The sequence below is a fragment of the Neolamprologus brichardi genome, chromosome 13 (assembly GCF_056152115.1).
Source record: "Neolamprologus brichardi isolate AB-2024 chromosome 13, ASM5615211v1, whole genome shotgun sequence".
NCBI lineage: Eukaryota > Metazoa > Chordata > Actinopteri > Cichliformes > Cichlidae > Neolamprologus > Neolamprologus brichardi.
This window is the reverse complement of record NC_142116.1, coordinates 29,537,413-29,562,288: the sequence shown is the minus strand read 5'-3', so window position 1 is coordinate 29,562,288 and position 24,876 is coordinate 29,537,413. Positions and strand designations below refer to the sequence as shown.

At 39.1% G+C, this 24,876-nt stretch overlaps 1 protein-coding gene across 2 annotated transcripts in view; it reads right to left on the bottom strand.

Moving 5' to 3' along the window:
- Nucleotides 1-24,876, bottom strand: part of ttc27 (tetratricopeptide repeat domain 27) — an 86,286-nt gene that overhangs the window by 48,743 nt on the left and 12,667 nt on the right. For both annotated transcript variants that reach the window (XM_087850427.1, XM_087850428.1), the window contains exons 5-9: nucleotides 22,071-22,173; nucleotides 17,644-17,802; nucleotides 16,000-16,139; nucleotides 10,055-10,167; nucleotides 5,507-5,573 (exon numbers count right to left, since the gene is read on the bottom strand). In XM_087850427.1, coding sequence (XP_087706553.1) covers nucleotides 5,507-5,573; nucleotides 10,055-10,167; nucleotides 16,000-16,139; nucleotides 17,644-17,802; nucleotides 22,071-22,173 — 582 coding nt within the window. The remainder of the gene's footprint in view (nucleotides 1-5,506; nucleotides 5,574-10,054; nucleotides 10,168-15,999; nucleotides 16,140-17,643; nucleotides 17,803-22,070; nucleotides 22,174-24,876) is intronic.

The following is a 24,876-nucleotide window of genomic DNA, read 5'->3' as shown; positions in this document are numbered from 1 at the left end:
GGGAAAGCGGGGAGGGTGTGTACAGCAGATTTACTGGTAGGTAGATGTCAGAGAGAGCCGACTGAAGCTTTTCATCTGAATTCATGTCTCGACTCATCTTTAATCAGAACAAGTTATACAACAGTAACTTTCTACACACTGTATATTTATGAGAATGGAAATGCGTGATAAAAGAGATACATGGTTCGAGGTGAGATAAACAAACACTAATGATCTTTGTGGATGCTTAGCAAGTCTTGCTGGAGTCATTAATGCAACAGTAAATTGTCCTAATTATGCAGTTATTCCTCTACCAACATCAATCGTTGAGCAATTAAAAAATCAAACAATAAAGCATCCGAAGCGTTTGTCATGTTGCTCCTGACGCAAATGGGTGTTTCTCAACAGCAACGAGAAGACAGAGGAAGTTTTGATGGTGATGACTAAATCCACTTATTATATTGATTGTTTTCTGTTGTGTTTGACTAAATGCTTTGGAGTAACAGAAAAAAGCTTAGAAAAAAATGTTGCATACTTCATAATTACAAGTGGTAAGACCCGTCCAAACTCGAACCTTAAAGATGCGTACAAACTGAAAGCAATGTCCTTGTTGCGCATCGCTCTGAAACCGACAGTTTGTGCACGCTCCAGGCTCTAGCTGGCTACGTATATTTAACACCAGGTAATATAGGTGCCATATCATGGCTTCTGCAATAACACTGGTATAAATTTGCTGAAGTATCGTGCTATCATGGTTCCTTTTATGTTTATGTTTCTTAGCGCACAAGAACATTGAAACAAGCCCAAGATCGTCTAACAGCAATGTCAGACACCCCTGCCCTCCAGTAATCATTTAGTGCAAAGGGAGTTACTTCAACAACCTCCAACACAGGATAGTGCTCCAAAGGGAAAACTGTTCCTGCTGAAGGTGGAAACAACAAACCTGTTTCCTCACTCAAGACAAAAAACAGCTGAATACAACCAAGCTATGATGGAGGAGCTGCTATCAACTGGTAATGTGCAACCCAAAGATAACCAAATGACAAGAAGAGCAAGCCGTGAATGAAATTCTAAAGTGTTTACAAGGTGGAAAGTAGGGGTGGGTTTTAATAATCGATTCATCGATTAAAATCGATTCTGGCTTGGATAACGTGATATCGATTCATTAAAATCCTGAATCGATGTTTTTATATAAATGTATTTTGCCCGAAATTCCAGAATCTCAGGTGAAACGTCACAAAATTTTGACAACCACCAAACAGCTAAAACAGTAAATGAGAGCAGGTACACTGATTCTGCACAAAGACGTAAACACAAAGCGCGGACCCGCAGATCAGACTCAGCGAGATGTCGCCTTTCTCACCCGACGGCACGGACACGGTCAGGGCTGAAAGCCGACAGCTCGCTGATTCTGATGTGTCGGTGGGTCCGCGCTTTGTGTTTACGCCCTTTATGCGCTGATTCTAAAGCTCTTAGTTTGATCTCTCTCCAAACAATATTGACCGAACTAGCAGCAAAAGAAGATCCAAACTACGCTTCACATAAACATCGTCATGAATTCACTCTGACTTTTGCTGTTTTGCTTCCACCACACTTCATGCACAGCTCTCTCTCTCTCTCTCTCTCTGTGTACTTTAAGAACAGTTTCCCGTCTATCCCCGAAATCTGTTTTCTGCATTATTCGCTTGCTTGTTACGCACAAGACTACCGTTATTTACAGCGCTGTTGGCTGATGTTTTTTTTTTCCTTTTACTTACTTCCGAAAAGAAAACCTAATTTCTGCCGTTCAATACTGAACAAATTTAAACTTTTTAAAATTATGCAAAATGCAAAACGCTTAGCTGTGTCTGTAATAAAACCGCTGTAACTTCAGAGGTAATGTTCATAAGTTGATTAATGGTTTTCTTTCGTTTTTGATGTACTGCAGAATATTTTTTATAAAATCCCAGGCCAGGAAAATCACCATCATGTTTTTCTGTGTTTTATCTTCAGCTACTTTGACACAAAGGCCTCTGCTGTGATGCTCACACCTTTGATAAAGTCTCGAAAGTGTCAGCTTCCTTTTTATAGATACAAAAATATGTAAATGTACTGATCTGAATTATAATATTTCTGACTGAGGCAAAATTTCCCAGATTCTAATCCAATTGAATCGAATCAATTCAGGACCTTGTGAATCAGAATCGAATCGATTCTAGAAATCAGTGATGATACCCAGCCCTAGTGGAAAGGCGGGGCTTTGGGCAGTTTGACCAAAGATCAACCCAGGCAGACAATACTTAACAAGGTTAAGTTACTTGAGTTACTGTTAACCCTGTGCATATAGACTCACACTTTTAACATGGTGCTTCATCAAAGACAGTCGCTCAGTGGAACAGAAGGATGAAAAGTGACAGTTTATTTACATATATAAATGTTGCTGCCTGCAGGTATCTATAAAACACTCAGTATTTTTTGTCAGAAATATCAAAATATAATTTTAAGACTACATATCATTCACTCCTATTGTGCATAAACAAATACCCACAATGAAATGAAGAGGGGGTCAAAATTACAATACAACAATTTGAGAGACTGATGAAGTCCGATAGGGACAGATTCAATACGGCAGACAGCTGTCTACAAGAAACTGGGACTCTGTTATGAGGAGACAGGTTTGCTTGGGAGCAGGTTATACGTATACTAAATGTATGTATTTATTTTTGTAGGTATGGTGATCAAAACTGAGTTAATGTGAGAGGCATTCAGGACAGTGTGTAATGCTGCAAAGAGTGGTTCAGACTGGGGCTGAACAAACACAGAGGAGACATCAGGCTGTGTCACATGGGAGTAAGACCTGTGTGACTTGGCTGTGAGTTTTTACTGCAACCCTGAGATGAGGTTCAATTTATTCATTTTATTCATTAACTGCAGAATACCATGAACTCTTATTGTGGGCCAGGCTTTCACCTTCTTCAGTTGCAAAGGGAGTCAGGCCAATTTACCATTCTTCCAGCATAATTCATGTCCTGCAATTGTATCAATCTGCATAAATATTTCTGTTCGGATGGTAGGGCAGAGCCTTTTCACCTACCGTACACGTGCTTTGGTGCAGTTCTCCAAAATTAACAGATTTATTGAATAAAAACCAGGGCAATAAATAAATCCGTATTGCTACATTTACGGTCTCTTTTTGTTTTTGAAGATTATTGTTTTTCTTTTAAAAAAAACCCCAAAAAACAATGACATATTTACTATGCAGTGTCCTGATGTACGAGTGGTGCAGAAATAGAGATCAGACAGAGAGATCTGTGAGGAAGCATGTTTGCAGAGATGAAAGGGATATAGATATAATGGTCCTAACTGGAACCTAGACACAAGTCGGGTCCTTAAATTCTCTTTGTTGGATTTCCAGCAGCTGGTAGTTTGCTGAGGTGCATCATCAATCCCTGTGTTACTGCTGCCTGAACCCTATACAATCTGCCAAAGTCCCATAAGCTTCTCTCTAGAATGAATTCAAAGTTTCACTGCAGAGATGAAACAACTCTGTTGATTTTTGTGCAGCTCATTATTCGTGCCTGTAATATTCCCTGTTACACTCAAATCATGGGTGAAAAGCTCCTGTAATAACTGACACATTAGCAGTGCTGAGAGATGTTCTTCTAGTACGGTGATAGGATTCAGGTATCGACGAAGACAGCCAGACATGTGACAACCATCTAACCAGCCTGCAGATTCCTGGATCTACATGTAGGCTGGGAAGATGCCTGCCCACAGAGCCAGCAGCTGCTTGCAGCAGCATTTCCAGCCAACGCAGTGAGACACAGATACGCGGCCAGCTTATTTTGTATACACAGCTGGCTTCATAATAACCACTGTTCAACTTCAAAGAAAAGTGATGAACAGAGAATAACCTGGCATAGTACAAATGTACCCACAAATATATTTGTTTCCAATTGGATAGCACCAATAAACATGGATACGCAGACTTGCATATTGCCTCATCTTGTTAGGATTTCAGGTAATGCATCAGGATTACAAATGTAGGTACAGGACAAAGTAAATAACATTTTTCAAAGAAATACAGAGCAGCTGTTCTGATCTGACTTTGACTGCCACATACTCTTCTTTCTAATATTTCCAATTTACTTTCTTTGCAAAACAAAGTTTTACATATGAGCTCAAAAAGTTACAACCACTCATATCCTAAGTGTAAATAACAGTGCTGTGTCAATTTACAGCCATAGTGACAAAGACTGGATCCTTATATTAGGACCAGTGGTGAGAATGTGACAATGATGTGTCATCGTAACAATCAAATCTAATGTTTTCTAAGACCGCATGAAAAGGAAACAAAAGCGTTATTATCAGGCTTAAGCAAGCCAGAACAACTAGTAGGACACACTGAACTATTCAATAATCCCACCAGTACAGTATTTGTTGCTTCCTAGTGGCTGGTAGATGAAACAAGGAATTTTAAAATACTGTGTTGATTTGAAGTTTCACAATTTACTTCTTGCTTCTTCTTGTCAGTGTAAACTCAAAGCAGACAGCCCACCAGGGCCATGTCCTTTTGCACCAGGCTAATGCTACAACCTTAAGGTAGTTGATGTATGGTTTTGGCCTATTATAAGAATACATTTTTTTTGGCCTTAAATTGTTATTAGTAATTTTATAGTCATGCTGCTACCTTATATTTCCTCTTTCTTTATTTGTAATACATGGAGAACTGCGCAAAGCTCACCCATTTTAAGCTGTGTACTACATGCTGGTGAAAACTAACCAAATAATTACAGCAAAGCTAAGGTTTGAAGTTTTGAAGACGTGTATGCTCTCCAGAGTGAATTATGGTGACAATATTCTTCATCTCAAATACGGCTTTATTTAAAAAGGGTTTTTTTTAGGTTATTTAATTAAACAATTATGTTGTACTCATAAATATACATTGATTAGCGTGTAATTATATCTTCCAACTAACATCATCATAAAGATAAAATCGTAGTAGTGGTCCCACTACAGTTTGTCTGCCACTACAAAAAGTTACATTAAAGTTTTCAGGAATTGCCTTCATAAAAATCACTGGTTGTTTTCGGGAGTGTCCCTAAAGATTTATGGTTATGTTTCCCTCAACATGAGCTCAGCTTTCTTACTGCTCACCTTTGGGTGAGCCACTTCATCATTTTTGTATTGTGGCTTACGTTGTATGTCCACTTCAATTTGCTGGTACGATGATATTTTCATCATTTTCATCAGAATTTCAGCACTCTGCTGAAAAACTTACATTTAGGATGTTTACCAATCGAATTGCACGTCTGGTTGTACATATCTCATTTATTGCCTGTATAAGCAAGATGAATGAGGCCTAAATAGTGATTTATACACTGCTGCATTATTTTTCATTTTGTTAATTCTAAGTTTCACTGTTAATCAGAGGAGTGTATGTGTCGGCTGGGTTAAAAAAGGCAAGGCATACTACCAAAGTCATTTCTCTTTAATATTACAGGGAAAACTTACAATGCTGGTCATAAAAAAGTAAACAATGACTTACAGACGTGAAGGCCAGGAGTTCTTCTTCTGTTAGTTTGTGCACAGGGTTATTCTTCTGGAAGTCAGTGCTGCAGACAAAAATATTTGTGAATAAATATTGGAAAGATTAATTAAATATCCTATTTTACAAGTAAAACAACTGGTAACTTGAGCTTTAATTAACCAGATCCCCTACGATTGCAGTTGTCAAACAAACATTTTCTACAAAGCAGTGTGTCAGGGAATTTGGGTCGTTGACCCGGTGCTTTCGGCTTTGCCCCCGTTTAGTTTCCCATGCCTATTTCCTGTTTTATTGTGATAACCTTTTGTTATCAGAGTCCCAGCAGAGAGGCAGAGCACCCCCAGAACCCCAAGTCTCCAAGCTTGCCCCAGACCCACCATGGGGCAGCTAGGCTACCAGGCCAGTGTCCTACGTCCGCCAAAACAGACCCTCCAGGCAGCCGCCAGAAAAACACCATCCAAGAGCCACCAGAGCCCCATCCAGGTCATGAACACAGCCCGAGGTTGAGCCCGCCAAGAAACCTGTCCCTAGAGAATCCCCAGACACCCCAAGCCCGTACCTACCCCCGCATCAACCACAGTAATGAAAGCGGACACCCCCCACACACACACACACCCCCCACTAGGTGATGGAGCCGACTAAAGGAGCCCAGAAGGACTGATCTATAGTGGTGGAAGAGGCTGTATTCAAAACTAATATGATCTATCAGACAGTCTCTATATTGGTTAGAATTAAGATTATTTTTATTTTTCCAGTTCATGAGTACAGTCTTATTCATCTCAGTAGTGATGTCATCCAAGATGACCAACAAGCAAACTAGAGGGGAGGCTGGATTGTTACATTTCGGACCACCGATTTCCAAGATCAAGAATGGTCTTTTACACAACTCTTGAGCCAATGTGGATAACATCACCATGCAAACTCCTGGGAATGATTTATGATTTGTTACAATCAATAAAAGGTAGACCGTTAGAAATTATTTTAATTATTATATATAAGTCAGCGTGGGAATTAATCAGAATCCACAGGGAGCTTTAAAAGTACTTTTTCTAAGAGGTAAAATTCAGATCTGCCAAGAGCTCAAGAGGGAGAAAAGAGAAACCAGACAAGGTCACATTCCCAGAGTTAAAGGGACCATGGAGAATTTATAACCAGAGTCTCTGCTGTTTAAGCCCTTGGCAAGGAATTAATAAATACTGAGTATATCCTGGGATTAGCACTCATTAATACAAAAAGCAGTGACAATAAAGACAAGTTATTAAAATGTATAAATATACTATACAGGGCTCGCAAAATCGCTAGCCCGACGTCCCGGAGCTAGCGATATCTATATTTTCTCAAGGTTTCTATCCTAGGTTGAATGTCAAATGATTACCTAGCTTGATTTTTGAATAAATGTGGTCTGCTAACACTCTGGAAGACACACACTATACAAGAGACTTGTTTTTAACACTGTTTTGTAGTGGTATCAGGGTGTACAGATCTTCCTTTAATTTAAACAGACCTGCTGCTCATCAATCATCTCCTAGCAATCTCACTGACTGCTCCACTGACCTTCAGTTGGCCCATTCAGTTCCAGCACCAGCATAGAAAATTAATCACCAAGTTACTGTGAAGATAACTATTTTTATATATTACATTTTAGTCTCTATTTTATTTATCCTTTTGCCTGGATTAAACCATCAGGACAAACACGTTCACAAATAACAGTCTCAGCTATAAATTTAGAAAAAAACACAGGTCACACAAAAAAGAAAGGGTTGGGTAAAAGAAGTGTTGATGAACTCTAAACTTTACATAGGAAAACATACAACTTATTAACTGACTCTGGAAAAATGTTTGTGCAGGTGGTAAATGTACACAGTCACACATTCAGTTTAGTACCCACTGCACTATATTCCAGTGGCTGTCATCTAAGACCAGAGCACAGCCCTTAGTACACCACTGACAGACATAATTCAATCTTAAGAATCAGCCTTTGTTTGGTTTTGATGCTGACCCCATATTGGCTTTTTTCTGGTTTATGTAAGTTAATACTGCTCTGCCTGGTTACCAGGCAGAATTTATAGCTATGTAACATAGCAAAACAGTTGGGACGACATCAGCTAACTCATGCAAACTCCTGGGGCTTAAAGGCTGAAAAACTGTCTGGTGTGTCACATATTTATGAAATATAAAAGATCATGAGGTTCCCTCACCCCCAGAGCTGACAGGGGGTGAGGGCCAGGTTAGCAAAAGAGAGAAGAAATAAAGAGATAAATAGAAGAAGGAAGAGGAAAAAAGAGAGACTTAAAAACAGTAAAGATGAGTGGGGAGCGTATAGCACAGGATATCCTCCACCCGCGACAATCATGTCCCATAAGGGCCAAAGTTCAGCAAGCCCCAGTGCCAGATAGTCATGGGCTATCTATTAAGGTGTCTTGATTGGTAACACACTTGCTCACATTTTTGATAACACTTTTTTTGTCATTTTATCTTATCTTGCTCACACTGCTAACACACTGCTCTGCTAGGCCCTAAGTGTTAGCATATGCTATCATCTGTTCCTGGTGGAGGTAAAGCAAGTCATCTACTAATCAGAAGGTTGGTTCTAAGTTCAGTCAAAACTGAGGATATATTGTGTTTGGCTTAAAAACCCTCTCAAAAATGACGTATAACCATATACTTACTCCAACTCACATATTAAACAGATCTGTAGGACTGCCTCTTTTATCTGAACAATATCGCCATTTTAGAAACATACAGTTTCCGAGTGATGCTGCCCTAAAAGTTAGGGCTAGATCAAGTGACCCATAACCATAACTTAATTTGATCTCCTATAGGCTCAGGCTGCAGGGGGACTTCCCAAGATGCACTGAGCATTTCCTCTCTACTACCCCCACTCATGAAGGATTTATATACCATCATCTCATGTCATTAACACAGTTATTCTCTCTCCAACAGCTTGTCCTCTGTCCCTTTCCCTCACCCCCCACAACTGCACAACTGTGTACTTCTGTTGTATCTTGCTACTGTACCTTTTTTGCATATTTGTCACACTGAAAAATTTCAGATCAAAAAAAGTTTAGAAGAAAACAAAGATAATCAGAGCAAATACAAAATGTGTAAAACAATGATGTATTTGTTGCCTATCTGGCCCAATGTGAAAGCGTAATCCCCCCGACCTCCATCAACTCTGATTAACCACATTTTCACTGCCAGACCTGCAGAATCAAAAAAGCATAAAGTACGCCAAATTATCTCACAAAGCAACACATTATTCCAACTAAAGAAACTCAGAGAGATACAGAACAAAGTCATTGACATCTATCAGTATGGAAAGGGTAACAAAGCCCTTTCTAAGACTTTGGGACTCTAGCAAACCATGGTGAAAGCCGTCATCGACAAATGGGGAAAATTTGGAACAGGAGGTCACAAAAACATAGAACATCTAAAGAACTGCAGGTCTCACTTTCCACAGTTATGGCCATTGTTCATTTTTCAACAGTGTGAAAGAGACTGGGCAAAACTGGCATCTATGGGAGAGATCCAAAACAAAGACCACTGTTGACCAAATAGAACACAAAACCTTATTTCAAATTTGCAAACGATCTGGACTGTCAACGATCATTAAAAATAACTGAGCCGATTATTAGCACCTCCCTCGTGCTTTACTCTCGCGCTGCTGTGTGGCAAATCGAGCGCACCTCTCTGGGTTTCGAACACCGTCACAACAATTAAGAAGACCCGAGGGAAGCTCGGGAAGCTCAGAAAGCTAAGAAGAAGTTATCTGGAGAGGAGAGGATAATGGCTGCTGAAGAAAGAATGCCGCTGGTTGAAAAGAGGTAAAAGAGCTTCAGTGGTGTGGAAACATTATGGGTTCACGGAGTCAGACGTGGATCAAGACATAGTGAGTAAACTTTGCTACGGTGTCGTAGCTGCACTACAGAGCAACACTACAAATGGACATACCTCAATGTCAGTTTGATGCAATTGTACATTGTGTGGCTACACAGCTTGCCTTGATGTTTGGTTATTTGTATGCATAAATATTATGCAGTATTTTGAAGTTCACTAAACACAGATGTTTACATTTTTCATTTATTTTTTATATTGCAAACATTTGCACTGTTATCAGTATTTGCACACCATTTTATATTATTTTTTGACAATCTTTTAAGCCATTATTTAATACATTGTTATTGTTAAATAAATATCGTCAAATAATCGAGATCTCAATTTCAGTGAAAATAATCGTGATTATCATTTTTGCCATAATCGAGCAGCCCTAGAATATGGCATATATTCATGCAGGGGCTGAACTGAGGGGATCATTAGATCGAAATAGATGTGCAGGATGGTGAGAAATTATTTCAGTCTTCAGGCCTGAGGCACAATTTCTTCTGACATCCAACAGATGAACTATTAATCCAATGTTCCTTATGAGGCTACCGTCGTCTCTATGTATTACAATATACCTGCACTCTTTGTGGTTTTCCCACTGTTTTAAACAATTCTAATTGCAATTTTACGCACAGCTACAGTTCAGCTCTGAGGCAGCAGACTTACCAGATACCCAGGATGACGGCCTGTTCTTCAGCAGTTAGGTCAGGCAAGTGGTACTGATCTGGCTCTGCTAAATTGATTTTATCCAGTAGTGTGTCATCCCCCAGACTGTAGTCCTGTAGGCAAAGAAACACAATGTGTACAATCAGCAGCCATAAACCACTGAATATGAAGACTATAAGGTTCTGCCAAGCGACTAAGCATACATTTTTGAATGTAGCATTACTTTTCAGAAATTGCTTGGAGCTACAATGTTAAGAAGGGTAAGTGTTTTAAATTTGAAGACTGTCTCAAGCATGCTGCTACTTGGGGCCATCACTTCAATATGGATATTAGCAAGAAAATAACTCATTTTACTGAGCATTCAAAGATAAGCTAAACAATCAAGATTTCAGTTAACTGCTGGTAACTAGTGATTCTGTTAATGTGGTCACATAGATTGGAGGTAGAGGTAGGTTGCCACACAGTGGCTGCAAATTAGGACTTCCATATTTTAGGCCTCAATTTTCTCAGGTTTCTGTGCCAAACTGAGGTCTGTTGTGGTAAAGACAGCTGAGTATGAAGTCACAGCTGATTTACTGGCCAAGCCACATGCAGTGGATTATGACTGAAAGAGTGTCTGGACTTCCTCTAAAGACGATAAGGTGATATGCTATGTCATTCAGGAACGACCCATAGTATCTCTGCATCAAGAGAAATGTTCTCTTGCACCTCACCTATTCTTAAAGAGCTTTAGAATATAAGGTATATTAAACCATACATTAATGCAGTGCTTTAACGTATAAACTTTATGCATTTTTGATCAACCTCATTGCTAAAAGAAAATCTTTTTGCCCAGACAGGGTGTGCTTTACTCAAATGGACGGGCAGTTCTCACTGGACCAATAACTGGAATGAAATACCAACCATACAACTATAAGCCTATTACATGTGATAGTTTGGATCTTTGAAAGATCTTAGAAATGAATTGATTTAAAAGACCTGTTTAACTGCAGAATATATTTAAAAAGAGATGCTGTTCGATGGCTAAGAGGGTAAGGTTCAGAGGTGATTAGTACTGGTTTAATAATATTTAGCTCGGTATTCCCCAGAAACAAAACTTCTAAGGTGCAAGTTCCACTTCCAAAGCTTTCAAAGCTGAATTTGTCTAATTATATTTAATTTAATTGGGTTTGTCACTACACTGATGATTGCACAGTCACATTTGATTAAACCATGTCACATGTCACTCACACTCATAGGTATCAGAAATAAAGGCACAAAAATCAGTATATGTAAATATGTCGTTTTTCTAAAGATGTTTTTGGTAATTGAGGTGCTTCATTAAGACAGACTGCCTTGCACCTACCAACCAACAAGCTAATGGGTAGGCCTATATGGATAGGTTATTCAGACATAACATCTTTAACCTTCAACACCTACACGTGTACACACTCAGTTTGAATTTTTAGAGTCCTGCATAAGAACACCATGCAGCCAGGATGAGCTAAGGCTCAAACTACTTTACCAATTATGAGCTATTCAAAAATTCTGGACTTAATGATCAGTAACTGTCAGCGACAGGCAAGTGCATTCCTCTGGTCTGAGCAAACTCAATCAAATCCTCTGTTGTGATAATGTGGTTTGGCATCAGCAAAAAAAAGAAGCCCTGGATCTGACTTCTAAGTCCACTCAGACCCACAGCAACAGAAATGGCCCCGTTTCCCAGTTGGCACTAGGTTTGATTGGCCAGTGATAAACAGTTCCTACTCCTTGCCTCTCTACTTTCCTTCTATCCACTTGAGATGGGGAGACTGTGCTCTAGTTAATGAAAGCTTTGATTGAGACAATTTACTCCCCTCCGCCAGTAATGAGGGTATTAGTGGTCTGAACATAGCACAAGGAACTGGACCTGAGCCATGGCTACAAGACTAAGAGATCTATGGGCGCACTACAGGAAAGGTTCGAAAGATTTCAGAAAATGTATATAAGCTAGAACCAGTGTCTCGTTCCTAAATTCTTTAGCACCAACTACCAGTATCTTGGAATGTACATGGACTGAACTACATAGCTAATAAGGTTTTTGTTAGCAAAAGAAAACACAACAAACAAAATGTCCCTGACAGCTTTCAGTGAAATGTTAGCCCCTAGATCAAGGAAAAGTTCCACCTTTGTAATTGTGTTTTGCCACTGCTATGGTTTAATGTTAGATTAGCTTGAAATATGTGATTAGCTGGGAACAAAAATACTTAGTAAGTGAAATATTTGGGAAATTGATGGGGGAAAAAAGAACTATTGCAATTATTACAAATCAGAAAGAGAGTTTTTTGGCTTGGCTACTTCTGAATGGCAGATGACTAACTGGGGAATTATGCTTCAATAGGAACTGCAAACCACTCTGAAACCTAATGTGCACCTTAGAAGAGTGAATGCACATCCGGCTGATGCAGTCTGCAACTATTGCTATTAGCCTGCTGAGTACCATTGATTCCTCCTGTGAATTTCCAGCTAATATTTTGAAGAAGATTTTGAATTTATTAGAGAATAAATCAGATCAGATCAATAAAAAAGAAAATATGAATCGTTGTCCATCAAGGGGGACAAATCAGGTCTTACACCTGATTTAGACCTCTGCGGTCTAAATATGGCTTAATATCGGTTTAGGTCACAGGTTACAGTATAGGGTTTAAGAGGGGTGTGTGTCACCATAGCATAGATTTACAGATGAAGGATAAATCCCCAGTAAGAAAGCTTGAGAGACGGTTCTGTCCATTGTGACTTTTTCTAGGTCTTAACAAGCCAGACAACGTATATAATCTCTTACCATGTTCTTGATCTGATTAACAATCTCATACCAGTTACACATGATAGGAAAAACCACCAGAGGCTGACACTTTATCAGATACCAGACAGACAGAGTGGCTCCTTTTAATGCAAAGGAAGTTGTAGCATGAATCCTGACTATCTAAGCTTTTTATCCTAAGTCTAAGGCTCAGCCTGGCCACCCTGTCTGAGCACTACAGTTGTTTTATTGTACTTTTTATATTTTACATTTATATTTATTTTGCATTTTGCACCAAGGGAGTGACACTCCAATTTCGTTGTACTTGTACAATGACAATAAAGGCTATTCTATTCTATTCTATCTATTCTGTGCTCCAAAACAATGTTAACATAGACAATAAAACTCTAGCAAAAAAAAAGTGGAGGGTTTTGGTGACACTTTTAGATTAGAAGGGTTTTTCATTTCCTTATCCAATTATACAGACAAGATGCCTGAATCTCTGGATACTAAGCAGGATTACTATGACAACAACACAACACATTTCCAGCAGGGTACAACCACCCTGCCTCACATTTGTACGATCCACTTTACATCCAGTTCACAAGAGGACACGGATCTCCTTAACATGTAACAGATCAAGACCATCACTGTGAATGAAATGTGTTACAGTGATTGTTTTCGCTTGACTATCTTGCTTTTAATGTTAATGTTTTAAGTCAAATTCCTGTCTGAAAATGAAATGAATCACCCAGCCCGAGCTCACTGCCAGACTACACAGCATCCAGCAGTGTGAGGTAAATAAACCACCTCGATGTAAGCACACAATGCTGGCAAAAAGAACAAAAGGAGTCAGCCAGAGAGAGTGATTGACTGTGTAGGGACCTAAAACCAAACCTGCGTAGCGTAAGAATGAATGGGAGACTTACCAGGTATGATGGAGGGAAATTAGACAGTCATTGTGCAGTGTGTGTGGGAGATCGTTTAAATCTCTGTGCTTTACAGACCATTTAAAAGCAAGTTTCTCTCTGCCTGGAGAGCATAATGAAACATTTAGACAGTAACCATTCTTCTCTTTTCTGCTTGTTGGTGTTTTTGTGCGAGAGTGTGTGTGTCAGCACACTGTGGTGGGCATCTGACCAGTACTTCATCATGAAGTGGCTGACACATTTGAGGCACTAGAGATCTGACTGTGCAACTTTGGGAAACACCAGAGAGGGAATTTAGGGAAGCAAAGTGATATTTTATTTTTCACACACACCAAGATCTCTTTCTTACACACAAATAAACTAAACTTAATATAAATTTAAAGAGGACCGAACTAAGGAGGACAATCTGATTTTGGCAGAGTGGATAGCAAAGGATTGTTTTGTCAGCCGATTTACACACAAAGTCAGACAAATCTATACCAGAGGTATGAAAACCACATGAGAGGTAGCTCTTAGAAGTGGTTACCTTTTAAAGTCAAGTTTAATCTAGAACTAGACCCAGGATTTTTGAGTAACTGTACAAATACATATCAAATAGAAACAAGGATAACTGACATTCTTCTGACATTCTCAAAAAAAACCCCAGCAAAAATCAATCTGGATCATAATATCTTTGCTCGTTTAATTTATTAACAGTCTGGGCTTTTACAGGTTCTCCTCTCTATAAATAAAAGTTCTTAACCATTTACAAAAACTTGGGTCACAGCAAAACCAATACAGTTTTAAAAAAAGGTTAAATTTTATATTCATCTCAAGAAAAAAAAGAAATAATAAGAACAGTGTGGACGGACACCATGAAGGAGACACAGTGGGTGGTACACTGGTTCAGATGTTAGCGTTCAACTCAGATGATGATAGCTCCCACTTCAAACTCTAAACTATTTATGTGAGGTTAAAAAGAAAGTAGTTGAAGCACTCTGAGTGATCAGTAAGACTAGAAAAAAGTGCTAAATAAATGTGAGTTCATTACATTACACAATGTATCATGGTACATTTTAGAGCATTTCTAAGACAATGTTCATTGGGCAGGTGAACTAATATTAACTTTTCCTACAATTTTAGAAGAACAGTGTGCAAAAACAAACAAAACCCGTCATTGTGACACAAATGCATAGTGATGGGAACTCCACGTATCAACATCATGGTTTAAGGTTGCTTTGCTACTTCAGGTTCTGGTTACCTACCAAACATCAATCAGATTCATAAGCCACTGTCAGTTATCATTCACTTGGTTAAGTAGGCAACCTATATGCCAAAAGGCTACAGGGACCGGGTTTGATGCAGCCTAAACCATGCCTCTCTATAAAGACTTACGTATGCATGACTATGTGCATGTCAATAATCAAAAATATTATGACAACACCTGCCTGATATGCTGTTGGTCTTGCACATGCAAAGTATTAGAGGTAGAATATGAATTTTAACTGCATTCCAGCATAAAAATTTTCATTTCTTTTCCCATTTCAGGAGAAAGATTGAGTTAAAGGTCTATATATTGAGAACTTGTAACGCACAGAGAACTAACAGGGTCAACAGTATCAACAGGTTTCACGGGGTATTATAAAAGGTCCAGAAGTAGACACCCCCCTCTGCTGATGAGGGTGGGTATTAAAAAGCATTTGCACCTCTGTAAAGTTTGGCTAGCAGAAAAGGTTAAATGGGCGGACTGTTGCCAAGTCAACGAGACAGCTTCCATAAGCTATCCATTTTTAGAGGAGTCAAGGTTAGACTCTTGTCTGTTTATAGTATGGCCCCTGCCATTAAACTCAAACATATCCAATTTAAGTCACACATCAAACTTCAAATACTTATGCAATCACGAAACTGAATAAGAGAGACATTTCAAGTACAAATGGTCTTAGAGCGTATAAAGGCAAAATAAAAAGGTTAATTCAAGTTAACCACGAATATAAATACCAACAATAAACACATCGGTGTCATGGAATCTCTCTCAGTTTTGAAAGGTAAATTAACACAGAGTGTGTGGACATTAGCTTAAAGGTGGAAAAGACGATGTGTTATCAATGTGTGTGTAAGTGGGTTAACTTAAGGGACATGTTGCAAGTTACCGAACTTTAAATAAATGTGTGTGAAACATAGAAGATAGAGGCTCAACGGTCAGTCAGCCGAACAACCAAAGTGTCAAACAATCACGTACCAGAAACAGCGTTGGGAAGAAGACAAACAGACGCTCATACCTTGGGAAGACTAGCCTGAGGTGTAGGGGTGGGAGTTGCCTCATCATTGATCTGACAAGGCTGGTCCTGCTTTCTTTTGACTTCAAGGATGAGCTGAGCCAAGTAGTTCTGCTGGAACCGGGTACGTTTGCCAAGGGCACCTACAGATGAAATCAGCTTAAAAGGTTTAGATATACTATGGTTAAATTTTGACATTTTATTCAGCATCACCACTGGTAACTGCATTTGCATTATTCAACAAATATTTGATAATACAACATGTTGTCAGTCCAGCTTAGAATGTTGGACAACTATTGCTCTGTCCACACTTCAACACACCCAAATCTGAAATCAAGGATATCTAGGATTTATGAGGTTATGCTGAATATAAAGTTAGCAAAAAGATAGTTAGCTACAGCAGCTGACATCTAAAGATTTCTTGAATATCTCTGAATACCAATTTCTTACAAATAAAAAAAAAAAAAAATCACACATCAACTTTATAACTTTTGAAATGAAAGTTGATTGAATGATTGAAAAAATGCCCGTGAGAAAGATAATAGTTATGTTAGTTTATATAAAAAGATCTTACTAGTGTAGACACTGCAGCAAAAATAACATATCTGAGAAGTTTAATTTATGGGCTAAATTGTTCTTAATAAAAGATAAGATAAAGGTAAAAGGGGTGGCTGTAGCTCAGGTGGCAGAGCAGGTCACCTACTAATCAGAAGGTTGGTGGTTCGATACCCGTCTGCTCCAGTCTGCATGCCAAATATCCTTGGGCAAGATATGAACCCCGTGTGTGAATGTTAGTGCTACTTACATAGAAAGAACATGGATGAGCGCGTTGAGTGCTCAGTTAGAGTAGAAAAGCGCTATAAAAGAACCAGCCCATTTACCAAAACGGGAACTAAAATATAAAAATACAGCATAAGTATTTAAAAGCTGCACGGGTGTAAAATGATAACTGAACAGTACTTCATGGAGTCCTATAATACAGCACTGCAGTACACTGGAAAGATGAGCCACAGCCAAGGCACAAGGTTAATGTTACTTTATCACTTAAGAAGCTAATAGTTTATACTTTATCCTGTTTGTAGAATTTGAGAAATAACGAGTCACTGACTAAAACTAAAGCTCCTTCCTAAACAATAAGATCTCCAAGAGTTCAACATGGGCTAAACCAGCGGTCCCCAACCTTTTTTGCGCCACGGACCGGTTTATGCCCGACAACATTTTCATGGACCGGCCTCTAAGGTGTCGCAGATAAACAAAATAAAACTAGTACCGGTACCGAAAAAAAAAAGAAAATTTATTCATAACACACGTGAAAAGACCAAGGAAAACCGAGTAAACGATAAAAACAATAACAAAATAACGCTGAAAACCGATAAAAACCCTGAAAACCATACATTTCACACCTGAGCCTCAACTCTCACGGACCGGTACCGGTCCGAGGCCCGGGGGTTGGGGACCGCTGGGCTAAACTATTGGAGGCCTAATTCTCCAGCTCTAGTAGCTTTGGGTATGCTAATAATAATTTGTTAAACTGTCAAATTGTGTTTCATGTAGGACTCCCTTTTGTCAACTCTCCCTGATTATACAGGCCTCCTATGGTTATCTGTCAATTCAGCATTCTTTTCTCCAGGTGTGTACTTCAGTTACCAGTCATGTTGATGGTGAGCCCCGAAAGCTCCCGAGCCTTCTCGATGTGTTCCTTGGCAGGCTGGTACTCATAGTAGGTGAGACTAGTGTAGACGCACTCGAGGTGGAATTGAATAGCCAGGTTTCTGTGTTGTGATAACACAGACTGGCATTTGAGCACTGTAAAAGGAAAGGGAAGAACATTCCAGTGAGGATGAACATGAAACACAGATTAGCTAGTATCTTACGTGATTTTGCAGTTAAAATGTTCAGAGATTGTCAAAGTAGATGGACACTAAGAAATTATAACATTAACTGAGAAAAACACCAGGGGTCCAGTTTCTTTTCTATGCATGAACCAAATATATCTATGCTCCTTACAACCCTGCTCGAAGAACTCAGGCCCTGAAATGAGACATTAAAAAGACACACTGAGCATGGAGTTGATGGGAATGGACAGAGGAAAGCGCAGTCTCATTCCCTCGTTCTTTTATTTTGACAGCGAATGCGCACCTGCGGACCACTTATGTGCAGCCCTGGTTATATTTATGCCTGGCCAACATCCTTATCATTTAAGGTACCCTACCTTTCCAAATAGACAAGACTAACATTAACAAACAAAATAATCTCAAATATAACCCTCAATAAATATATTTGTAGAGCATTCTTTTAAAGACTGCAAATGAATTGAATTTTTTATTTTTAAACACATATCAACATCATTCGACAATTAAACCCCAACAACAGAAGTACACCTTTGTTTAATCTCTTTATTTGCTTTTGTTACAGTAAAATGACAAAAATCTGTCAAATTATTGAGAAAACCTTTGAACACAGTTTAGGAGTAACTTGTTTTTTGCTTAAACATTATTTTCATTACTTTAAAAACACCAAATCGTTCACTTTCATTATGTGTGACCTTAGAAACAGTGCCTCAGTGTGATCATAACCAGTCTTATTAATGACTCGGATTACTCTTTTTTTTGTAGTATAAGCATTAAATTTATTGTTTTAAAAGCCGACCCCCACAACTCCACACAAGAAAAAAATACAAGTGAACAGGAAATTATATGTAAAGCTCTAATAGATGCTTAGTGTTATAAAGAACACCTAATAACTTTGACATTTTCCCTATAACATAATGAAAATGTTGTTCATAGGATTTTACATCACTGACTGTTTTAATTTTGGTATTAAAAACCTTTAATTCAATATTTTCTTTATATCCTTTTTTGGTCACAAAAAACATGAATTGAGTTTTCTGTTGATATCAAACCACATGTTAAGAATGTCATACTCACGTTCTTTTGCACACAAAATATCCTTTAAATCTTTAAATCATCTGCAAAAATAACACATTTAAACAATTTACTCATTTTAGTAAATTGTTTATATCATTAATGTAAAGTCTAAAGAGTTTTAGACCAATCACTGGTCATAGAGATACCCCACATTGAACCTTTCTAAATTCAAACACAGTTTTGTTAATTTGCACACACTGTTGTCTATTTTTCAAATGAGCTTTAACCAGGAACAGGCTCTTCCTCTTATTCCACATCTCTCTAATTTCCTTAATAACTGACAACTGACATTATCTCTTGGCTCTTGACGGAGGCGGTCGCACATTCTCCTTCTCCCTCTCCCTTATCTTTCCTGGTTGGCTTCTCATGTCTTTGTATAGTCTTGCTTATTCTCTAACCCTAAGAGAGTCTCCCAGACTTGTTCTCTAAAAACCTAAAGAAGAATTATGGATTTGATCAACTGGTCCCTTAACGAAACTGACAACTCCTGGGCTTGGGAAAGCCTGATTGTCCTGCAGAGACGTTTGCTGCCGGATACTTGATGGTCGGTTGCGTCGTGTGTCTGGCGACACTCTCGATGGAGGACTTTGAATGACATCTACCAATCCGGAACCATGATAAGAGAGTTCTGGCTGATTGGAGCTGGCTCAGACCTGGCTTATCGAAGAACAAGAAGCGGCTACAGCTGTTCAAAATCCCACAAGGCTGGCCAACATGATAGACGATGGGCTGGGTTGCGAGTACTCAGACTGTGGGGTTTTTTTTGGAACACAATAATGATAAGATCTTGGAGAAGCTCATGGCTCTGCAATATGGACAACATCTTGAAGAAGAACAACAGGAATTGAGAGACCTGGTGACCAGCGACGGACATTAGACCAACTGTAAAATTGGAAACAGTTTGTTCGCACTAACCAAAAAAGCTACCATCTTCATCTCATGCGGCCCCCCTGGTGCCAGCTGGATGCTCAAGGCAAAAGCTGACAGGAATAACAATTCTCTCCTTTAGATAACAAGACTGTGTTGTGACTCTCTTCCCCCTCCTTCAAGGCCACCCGAGTCGACCGAAGATTGTTGACTTTTGCTTAAACGGGTGAAGGGACACTTTCTCTCGGCTGAACATGGAACACACACACACACACACACACACACACACACACACACACACACACACACACACACACACACAGACACAGACACAGACACAGACACAGACACAGACCTACACTCACCCCCCCACCCCCTCCAAACGCCTTCGAAGCTTATGTCTTCCATGTTGTGAGATGTGATGATTCATCTTCTATGTGCTGAGGTGTTTTTTTCTGTTCTCAAACTGATCTCCCCGTTGGAGCTCAGTCTGGGGGGAGTTCTTTTTTCTCCTCATCTCTCCTCATGTTGTGCATTTTCCATTGTTATACCTCTCTGACCTGTCTACCCCATGTGATGTTTGTGTAATGTATGTATGGTCGAAAGGGTAAGATGGCGCTGGCAAAGGTCGGCAGCCTTAACCCAATTTCCTTCGGGGTCAACCTTCAGGATCAATAAAGTTTTTTATTGAATTGAATAATCTACTGTATCAAACACTTTCTGTAGGCCAAGATAAATACCGACAGAGAACACATCATTTGCAATGGCTTCTGTTAAAAAAAACAAAAATTGGAAGTTTACTAACAGAAGCAAAGCAAAGCAAAGCCAACCATATCAGCTGGCTAGCAGGATCATTTGTAACAGGTGTTACTGCGCTGTCGCAGGTTGGCTATTTGCACGTTGACTAAAGCGAGCACATCGTGTTCACAGTTATATACTACAGTTTGATTCACAGAAGCAAATAAACATGCAGTGTTCATACTGATTTGCTTACTTATATGGTATATCTCTGCAAAACATACACATCACAAATGTTTGTAGCTTCATGGGACTTCTTTTAACATTTTTGGTACAAACTGTGAGCCATCTCAAAGTGCTGAGTGCCTAAAGCTGCTGATTTTGTTCTTTCCAAGTGACAATAACCTCAACCCATCATATTAAAATAGACTTATATGTAAAATATGTCTCACACACAGACACACACACCCTTTGTAGATATTTATAGGTGTGTTTTCTCTATTCTAACCCAACAACTACTCTGATCAGCTAAGCTGTGACAATATCAGTGGGCACCTTCAAACATGCAGACACAGTCTCAAACAATGTCCTTACAGAAAAACAAATGTTATAATTAAAAGCAACTGGCCAACTGTTAATAAACAGTAAAAATGTTCAGGAAATTAATTCAGCAAAATTATTCCTGTTGAGCACCAAACAAAAGGAAATCAAGCCAGACATGGCAGCACCTCCATGGGCAGACAACAGATGTGCATGCTTGTCACAGCATCACCCTCACCTTTCTGCTCACACCACTCGTAAAAGCAGCGTGTCCAACTGCTCCTCTGGAATATGGATCAGTATGTTTTGTAGTATGTGCAGTCGGCTCGCCCTTCACACTCTGTTAACTGCCACACAACAGACTGCGCTCCAACAAACCCACTGCTTTTAAACAACAAACTCCAGCAAGCAGCCATTTGGAAAGGCTGTGGAAAAAACCCAACAGTAATTACATAAACAATCCAAATGCTGATAAAAGCTCTGCTGGGACGATGGGAAAGGGAGAGCAGCTTTGCTTTATGCAGAACAGAGTTATTTCACATACTGAGATTTTCTCCACTCTAATTCCATTACAGGAACACAGTGTGATTAAACAACTGCTTATAAACAAAGAGCATTTCTTCAGTGCAATTCACGATTTTTCTTATACGTTTCATGTACGCAATAAATGTGTATTAATTTCATCAGCCAATTTAACAGTTATATAAGATACTGACAGATATCAGCAGCACAGAGTTAACTGCTGACTATGATGTAGTCCTAATGGACCACAAAGAATTCACTACTTCTGACACCACAGACGTAACTGGAAACAACTCTATAGTCAATTTGTCCAAATCATAACAACTGTAGGGTGAGCACACACAGTGCGGATACACTGAAACGGCTGATGCTTGATGTGGTAAACTGGCTAAATGCTCACTTAGGTTTGAAATAACCTTTTCCACATACACTCACGAGCATATAACACAACACAATAACAATAACAAAAAACAAACAGACCTTTGTCCATGCTGATCTGGGCCAAGCTGAAGAGTTGTGGGGAACGGGCCTCTAGAATTTGCTGGTGTAGGTTAATGTAGCGAAGGGTCCACCAGGGCAGCAGCTGCATGTACATGTGAACAAAGTGAGTCAAGTTTTTATTAAACGAAAGCCACAACCCAACTTCTCTGACAACAGGGTTGTAGCTTATTTCATCTGATTTAATTAATACAGAGATGAGATCATTTGTGCTTAAGCTTCTTGCACTCTTCAGTTTCTTGCTTGTTAGTCTGAAGACCACAAATACCACAAATACCATCTAAAATAATGCAATTAAAATATTGATAGGCAAGACTGAGGCCATGATACAAACAGTATTGTGTCACAGTTCCAGCCTGTGTGCCTGGGAATCTACTGAAAAGCTTGAATGTTTAAAGATCAACATATCTGGAAACTACATCACAATAATGTTTTGATTTCATTTTTTATTTTTACATTATCAATTTGTTTTTGGTTAGTGAGGATAAGTGTTTTTACATAGCAATATGTGTTTAAAGGAAGACATTTTTACTCTGTTCTTAATGTTATAACAAGCACTCCCCTCAGAGTGTAGGTGAATAAATAAACACATAATGCTGATCTCGAGGCGCCTTCAGGACAAATACAACACCAGCATTTAGAGTGCTGCATCCTGGAGCTAAGTGCTGAGCATGCACTAAAAACAGCTCACTCCTTAGCTTTTTGCATCTGAACAGAACAGAAAGTGGCAGAGAGACAGGAAGAGTGTTTTATTTCCCCTTACACCAAAACCTCCTTACAACTTGCAACCTCCCATTCTTGTCACACACTGGTAGAGTGCAAGTGAACCATGTTAAAATCTTACTCATGTGTCAGCGAGGATGCACAGTCACATGGAGATTTAATTGCCCGTCTCAATGAATCAGTATGCACTCACATTTTTTTCCTTCAAACCTTATGCTAAAGAGAAATTAGGTCCACTCAGTGTGAATAATGATGGGCCTTGATGGATAGCAAGGAACATGATCTGTACCACTAGGATCTAAATCAATGACGTAAAACAAATGTTTTCAAACTATTACTGTTGGGTCTGTGTTTCCACAAGCCCCGCTAGTTTAGGGACTTATTCATCATGAAGAAAACAAGACATAACAGAACATCTTCAACCGGTTTTTCACTCGCTAATGAGGAACGTTTTTGGTCAAGAACCAGCTCTTGGAGCTCACGCTCCTAACCTGTCTCATGCCCAAAATCCTTCAAAGAGCAGCTGTCCCCGTAGCTAATTATTGACATGACAGTTACAACAGGCACGTGCAGAGGGTTGGGCTGGAGGGGCTTGAGCACCCGCCCCTTTCCTGATGGGTGCCCAAAGTGCCCTTTTGTTGAGGCAACTTTTTAAAAAAAATTATTTATTTATTTTTATGTGTGTGGGCGTGCGGAGTCCTGTCTGTGCCCCTCAACAATAATATATACTATTAATCACAGTTTTGCTAAATAAAAGGATCTGGCTTGCATCAGTCACATGATCACATTTAACCAATGATCGCTCTTGACGGCAGAACGCGCTGGTTACAAGCCGGGAACGAGCTCACAAAGAGCACGCGCATTTTTTGCGGTCCAGAGCTGTAGGAGAAACACAAGTTAACTCAGAGACACAGACTGATGCGACAAAACCAGTAAGTAGGTGTACAGCGTACACTGTAGTGTATAGCACACAGGAGTGTTAGCTTATTATGTACACGTTGGTCAGCTGTCTTGTGGCAATTTGACGAACTGAAACAAACGAGCGTGCTGTGTGTGCAACAGCGCGACAAACATTACCTGTCCTTTTATTAACTGCACAAGTAGTGCTGGTCATAGCTGCTGGCTACCTTTGTAAGGCTGTCATGGGTCTGTAGCTCTGTCACCGTTTTAGGGAACATATTTAGTTTTAAAGTAAGTTTCCGGGCTTTTCCTGTCTTTCTGGAGGGATTATATTTCACTAAAAAACGATCTAATATGCATGTCCACATAATTATGCATTATTATAATTATAATATATTAAAAAACACGCTGTATTTTAAAGAACATACATTAAGAAGCAGATTATATTAGATTTATATTTTAAATAAGACAAAATTTGGATTCTACAGCAGTAAAATTATTGTATCTCTACAGTTTAAACATGTAATAAGCTTTGCCCTGCACAGAGTGGATAGTGAAACAAATGGAATCATCATAAATACATTATTTCATATTTATTACTTCCCCCTCCTCATTGCTTTATTATTGTAGCTCTAGTAATAAATAATAATGTAAGGATTCTGGATCAGCACCGTGATGCCCATAGTATATACAGTATTCTGAAGAAGGTCTAAAATGTCACTGTGTGTGCGTGCATGTGTGTGTTTTATTTAGATGGATTTTTTTTAATTATTACTCATTGTATAACAATGTCCAGACATGCCTGGTAAGGACATGAGGAGGAAACAGTAGAGCTGTGTGAGGCTACTAAAGGCAGTGCTATAACATTTTCCTGTCATCATTTTATTATAGATTAAGTGAAAGAGTTGTTAGGTGTGGATAATTAGATTATAGTTTATTGCAATAGCAAGTTGTGCCTTGTTCTCAGATAGACAGCAAGTGGAGAGTGATATATGAAATGATGGGATGGAAGGAAGAAGAGAAGCAAAGAGTGATTCACAGGCAGAGCCTAAATTATTTCTCACAGTTTTTTGTTGCCTTATGGTTCCAAGCGCTGTCACCAATCTTTGCATTTTGTTATTATCTCATGACACTTGTTTAATCAGCTACCATCTCTCCTATGGAC